The following is a 6,000-nucleotide window of genomic DNA, read 5'->3' on the forward strand; positions in this document are numbered from 1 at the left end:
TTTTAAGAACATTTAAAAATGTTATTGACCCCAAACTTTTGAAAGATATTGTATGTGGTGTTATATCATCATATCTAATTATGTAAATATGGGAGAATCACTATCTACTGTATTTCCAATTCTAAATACACAGCTACTGTATACTTCACTGTAAATACAAAAAAGCAGAGACAATATCTCACCTGTACCAAAGGTAGTGCAGAATAAACCTGAAGGGCCCTGTAAAGACACAATATTTTGACTATTATTCAATAATCTCACAACCATGTTAAGGCAGCAATGCAATTGTTGGGGTAATGCAATTCAGCTTATATAGACTTTGCATATAATCAGTGTTGTTGTTGTTTTTAACTAAAACTATTACAATTTTTTTGGCAATTGAAATAAAACTGAAAATATAAATATAAAAACAAATCAAATGAAAAATGAATTGAGTTACATTGGCAACTAACAACAACAACAACAAAATACTAAAGTACCAAAAATGTGTCAAAGTAAATAAGTACTAAAGTTATAAAAGTTATAAAAATAGAAACATTATATAGAACATTATATAGAAACATTAAAAAAAATAATAATAATAATGACAAAGGCTCATAAAAAAAATACAAAAACTTACCCTAAAACTACCTACAATTATATATAACTAATTCTAAAATAACTCTGAATGAGTAAATCATCTTAAAACTACAAAACAAGGCATTATTTGAATGGAAAGTTGTTGTATTAAAAATGAAGTGCATAAGCAGATCAATTATTTCTCACGTGTAAAAACAAACTAACCCCCAGAATCCACACTTAAAACACAAATAATCTGACTTAAGTAGATTTATAAGCAACTTGATTTGCAAACATTTTCACGTGCTGCGTCTCATGTCTGCACTTCATACCTGTTACTGCCTTTGCAACGATTGAGGAGTTGTGTTCCTTCAGTCCACGCAGCTGAAAATCAAACACAAACAAACGAATGATCTCACAGACTGTTTTTAGCAGCTGTCATCATCAGCCGAAGTTTGAACTTGAACCTGCTCCTCAAAACTGCAGCTGGTGATTATATTTGACAATAAACCGAAAAAAAATATATAGGACGAGTTGCAAGTCATCATAATGGTATTTATTACATAATCATATTACCAAGAAAATAAACCCTGGATGATGATGAACTTGGATACGTGGCTTCTAATAACTTGCGCAGAACTGATCTGCTTAATTACACGTATTATTTTAATATCGGGTGCAAATAATCATTTAGTCAAAGAACGTGCGTATATTTAGACAAACCTGCGTATCTGTTTCGGGTGGCCATTCTGTGTTAATAAGTAAATCATATAAAATATTCTCCTCTTCGTCTTCTAGAATTATATCACCTGCCATGTTTTCTCCACGTCACACTACGGCGGTCTGCGAGGTACATATTAAGGGACCGATGATCTTTCATATATTACGACTGATTATCTATAGGTTGTTTTCTAAAAGTATCTGTTCCTAAAACATTGTTTTATTATTTTTTGTCGCTCTAGGTGGTAAAATTAACCTTTTATCTCTTTTGTTAATAAAAACAAGATCAGCGGAACTGAAGCGCGGAAGCATGATCCGCACGGACCGTTTTTTCTATGTAGCACTCAGTCAAAACTGAAACCAGCACACGTTACATCCGGTGGAGACACTCGCAGAAGTTTGACACTATGGCAGCGTTTGGCGGTGAGATTTACCTGTCAACATTTTAGCAAAACTATAAGAATATGTATTTAGTTATATATTGAGTGTGGTTTAACTATTTGCGATCTTGATATCTTTTCGATTTGCTTTATAGAAATGGGAGTGATGCCTGAAATTGCACAGGCGGTGGAAGAAATGGACTGGCTGTGAGTTAGACAGTCTCTCCTGGTTCTTATACACATCATAAATGCATTAATAAGTTAGTTATCTGTGCATTATTAAAGTAGTTAATGGTTTGGCCCTCTCTTTCAGGTTGCCAACAGACATTCAGGCCGAATCTATCCCACTGATTCTGGGCGGAGGAGACGTGCTCATGGTGAGATCCCTATCCAGCGCAGTGTCTGTTTGTGCATGATCACCACCTCTGTGCTCACCTGTGTGTTTATGTGTTTATGTTTACAGGCTGCTGAGACTGGGAGCGGAAAAACTGGAGTAAGTGTGCAACCGTAGACATTAATAATTGCTGATTAGCGCAGTGTTGGGTTTTCTGTGTCTTTGTATTTTACCATAAAAACAGCTGTGATGACACACATCAGAAGTGTATTTTATATATAAAGGAGCAGTGAAATGTGAACACAAAATCAATGTGGTCTTGTAGGCCTTCAGTATTCCAGTCATCCAGATAGTCTATGAGACCCTTAAAGACCAGCAGGAGGGGAAGAAGGGACGCAGTGCTGTTAAGACAGGAGGAGCAGGTATTAAACCTTCATCTATATATCAGCATTTAACACATTTATGTATATAGCCGGTCTTAGTTTACATTGATGTTCCATGGGTAAGAATTACTACAGGATGGCGATACATTCCTATTTTTCCCTGGGACAGTCCTTGGTTTTGGTGGCTTGTTTTGAACACAGCACAGTACAATGTTTTATAAGTACAAATGTTGCCTTGGCAACTAATTGAAATAAGTTGAGGTACTGAAATTATTAAAACTGAAATAAAAGTAAATTAAAGCTAAATAGAAATGTAAATAAATAAATAAAATGACATAACAAAATTATGAAAACTTAAACTACAATTAAAAATAAAATCGAATTCAAAATATTAATAAATACTATAATAGTATATAAATAATACTTAAAAAAGACAGAAAAAGAAATGCATTCATCAGAAAACAATAGCATCTACTTTACCTCCTTGTCTGAAGTATATTGAGACTGCTAGATATAGCGGGTTTTATTTCAGAAACTACTTTCCTGACATTTGCTCTCAAAAGATCATTTTTTTGGTTTTGATTTATTGATTGTTCCTTTTGGATTTCTTGTCCATTCCAGTTTTCAATAAATGGCAGATGAACCCCTATGACAGAAGTCCTGCATTTGGTAAGTATTTAACACTCATATATATGTGAAAGGCCTAGCCTGGTTTCATTCTGAACTTTTCATTGTGATTCGGGAAGCTTATTTCAACTACTTTATTGCAACAATATTATTATATTACATTTTGGCTTTTCTCCTTCAGCTATTGGTGCAGATGGCCTGTGCTGTCAGAGCAGAGAGTTCAAAGAGTGGCATGGCTGTCGTTCCACCAAAGCGGTCACAAAAGGTAAGAGAACATCTATTTTGTGTTTTGTTTCTTCCCAAAACCTACGGATTCCTGGGATTTATTCTGCTGATTTTTCTCTAGGGAAGTATTATTATGAAGTAACCTGTCACGATCAAGGGCTGTGCAGGGTGGGCTGGTCTACTGCCCAGGCATCACTGGACTTGGGTATGTTTTAGTACGACCTCATTACACTGATCTGTCAACTCCATGTCATTACTTCAGTAATAAGAATGTTTAATATTCTGTTTTTATCCTCTCTTAGGAACGGACAAATATGGATTTGGCTTCGGAGGAACTGGAAAGAAATCTCACAATAAGCAGTTTGATAGTTATGGAGAGGTAAGGTATGACAAGGATATTTGATTTGACACTCAAGTTTTGGTAGATTGACATGATTTATGCCTTTTCTAGGAGTTCACTATGCACGACACCATCGGATGCTACGTAGATCCGGATAAAAGCCAAATGTCATTCTCCAAAAATGGTAAGGCTTGTTTTTAACTTATGCCTTTGAAATGGTTTTAGTGAATGATTTGATTTAATTTAATTTAATTTAATTTAATTAAGCATGTCGTCACACTATGCAGAGCTATGCTGAATTGTCATCCAGATTAGGTAAAATAATTCATAAATAATGTTATACGCTACCGTACCGAGTAAGTAAGTTCCCTTTCATGGGAACTTCGAACTGCGTCCTCTAGGGGTCGCTATGGGGAACGCCTCGTCGTGACCCGTGTCATTAACTAACTAACTAATGCTTTTATTCAACAAGGATGAAATAAATTTATCAAATGTGATAGTAAGGATATTTAAAGTGTTACAGAAGATTTCCATTTCAAATACTTCAAGGTCTATTTCAGATGCTTTTTTTTGTATTTTATTTTAATTCAAATAATCCTGAAAAAAATTTATCACAGTTTCCACAAAAATATTAAAATATTTAACAACTGTTTCAAATAAAATTGAATAAATGGTGAGCATAAGAGAAAAATCTTACCAACCCCACATTTTTCAATAGTAGTATACCTCTATAATGTACCACAATATTCTTTTTAATATCAGTATATCAGTGCAGCCCTAATGCAAATGGTAGCCGCTGTAACTGATTCCTGTTTGTCTTTCGCAGGTAATGATCTGGGTCTGGCTTTTGAGATCCCTTCACAGCTGAAAAACCAGGCCTTCTTTGCTTCCTGTGTGCTGAAGGTATCTGACATATACACAGCTTGTTGTTGCTACGTAACATTTGTCTTACAAAACAGCTTTTCTCAAAATGTGTGTTTGTGTCAATCAAACCCAGAATGCTGAACTGAAATTCAACTTTGGTGATGAACCTTTCAAAAACCAACCTAAAGATGGATACGTGGCCCTGAACCAGGCTTCAGACGGTCATGTGGTCAAATCCAGCCAGACAGGTGAGCTTCAAATCACATTAATTTTTCACTGCCTGCAGGGCTTGTATTAATGTTTCTTGCATTCTGTCTGTGATGTGTATTTGTCCTCAGGCAGTGCTAAAGTGAGTCAGGTCAAATCCAGTTCTAACGCCCCCAGATCTCTCATCATTGAGCCGTCTAAAGAGCTAGCTGAACAAACCCTCAATAATGTCAACCAGTTCAAGAAATATGTTGATAACCCCAAACTGAGGTGAGCTGAGAGTAACTGAAGAGCTGCAGTGAGTTGCATTATTGTAGTGTCTGCAGAGGGATTTGGAGTTAACTGAACGTCATGATGTTATTGCAGGGATCTTCTGATCATCGGAGGAGTGGCTGCTAAAGAGCAGCTCTCCATTTTAGAAAGCGGAGTAAGTGTACAAATCTTAAACCAGGGGTCTTTTATTATTTTTGGATCTCAAAATATTATTTTGTGAAAATATACTAAGTTATCTTTAATGCTAAAGCTAAATTAAAATATACACTAGCATTCAAAAGTCTGGGCTTAAAGATTTCTTATACTTTTATTACTTAATTCTTTTATTCATCAAAGATGCATAAAATTCATCAAAAGTGACAGTAAAGACATTTATAATGTTACAAAACTTTTAGTCTTTATATATACATTTTATAATGTTACAAAAGATCTGTTTCAAATAGATCCTGTACTTTTGCACTTTCTATTAATCGAATCCTGAACAAAAATAACACCAAAAAAATACAAAATATTACAAAACATTCTCAATGAAAATATTAAGCAGCACAACTGTTTTCAACATTGATAATAAGAAATGTTCTTGAGGACCAAATCAGAATTCTGAATGATTTATGAAGGATCATGAGACACTGAAGAAGACTGAAGTAATGACTGCTGAAAATGTAGCTTTGCCATCACAGGAATAAATTATACTTTAAAACCTATTGACATAGAAAACAGGTATTTTAAATTGTAATGATATTTCATAATATTACTTTTGTACTGTATTTTGATCAAATAAATGAAGACTAGATGAGCATAAGAGACTTCTTTCAAAAGCATTAAAAAAATCTTACTGACCCCACAGTTTTGAATGGTAGTATATAAAATTAAGTATTAAAATATATAGATATAGCTTCAGTAAACAAGTATGTACAATAATGATTATTTGATAGCATTGTAACCAAAATATCAATTAAAATAATGTTACTATACAAAAGTTATCACAGACCAGTTTTAATAAGGCAACACTTAATTTTATACAATATGTAACCCTCCCTGGTCCCTGTTTTCTCTCTCTCTCTCTCTCTCTCTCTCTCTCTATCTATC

The 6,000-nt window shown here is 34.3% G+C and overlaps 2 protein-coding genes across 3 annotated transcripts in view; one reads left to right on the plus strand and one right to left on the minus strand.

Annotated features, from left to right (window-relative positions):
* The window catches only part of nbas (NBAS subunit of NRZ tethering complex), a 145,995-nt gene extending 144,492 nt beyond the window's left edge, over positions 1 to 1,503 (minus strand). For both annotated transcript variants that reach the window (XM_016536040.1, XM_016536039.1), the window contains exons 1-3: positions 1,282 to 1,503; positions 891 to 942; positions 183 to 219 (exon numbers count right to left, since the gene is read on the minus strand). In XM_016536040.1, the coding sequence (XP_016391526.1) occupies positions 183 to 219; positions 891 to 942; positions 1,282 to 1,374 (182 nt within the window). In that variant the 5' untranslated portion in view covers positions 1,375 to 1,503. The remainder of the gene's footprint in view (positions 1 to 182; positions 220 to 890; positions 943 to 1,281) is intronic.
* Positions 1,504 to 1,604: 101 nt separating this feature from the next.
* Positions 1,605 to 6,000, plus strand: part of LOC107726454 (ATP-dependent RNA helicase DDX1-like) — an 11,045-nt gene continuing 6,649 nt past the window's right edge. Inside the window, exons 1-14 of the mRNA XM_016536041.1 lie at positions 1,605 to 1,701; positions 1,814 to 1,865; positions 1,972 to 2,035; positions 2,122 to 2,151; positions 2,318 to 2,414; positions 2,997 to 3,044; positions 3,184 to 3,267; positions 3,349 to 3,432; positions 3,530 to 3,606; positions 3,679 to 3,751; positions 4,394 to 4,470; positions 4,565 to 4,679; positions 4,770 to 4,908; positions 5,005 to 5,065. Of these exons, the coding sequence (XP_016391527.1) occupies positions 1,686 to 1,701; positions 1,814 to 1,865; positions 1,972 to 2,035; positions 2,122 to 2,151; positions 2,318 to 2,414; positions 2,997 to 3,044; positions 3,184 to 3,267; positions 3,349 to 3,432; positions 3,530 to 3,606; positions 3,679 to 3,751; positions 4,394 to 4,470; positions 4,565 to 4,679; positions 4,770 to 4,908; positions 5,005 to 5,065 (1,017 nt within the window). The 5' untranslated portion in view covers positions 1,605 to 1,685. The remainder of the gene's footprint in view (positions 1,702 to 1,813; positions 1,866 to 1,971; positions 2,036 to 2,121; positions 2,152 to 2,317; positions 2,415 to 2,996; positions 3,045 to 3,183; positions 3,268 to 3,348; positions 3,433 to 3,529; positions 3,607 to 3,678; positions 3,752 to 4,393; positions 4,471 to 4,564; positions 4,680 to 4,769; positions 4,909 to 5,004; positions 5,066 to 6,000) is intronic.

This window comes from Sinocyclocheilus rhinocerous, unplaced genomic scaffold, assembly GCF_001515625.1.
Source record: "Sinocyclocheilus rhinocerous isolate Xijiao unplaced genomic scaffold, SAMN03320098_v1.1 scaffold605, whole genome shotgun sequence".
In the NCBI taxonomy this organism is placed as follows: domain Eukaryota; kingdom Metazoa; phylum Chordata; class Actinopteri; order Cypriniformes; family Cyprinidae; genus Sinocyclocheilus; species Sinocyclocheilus rhinocerous.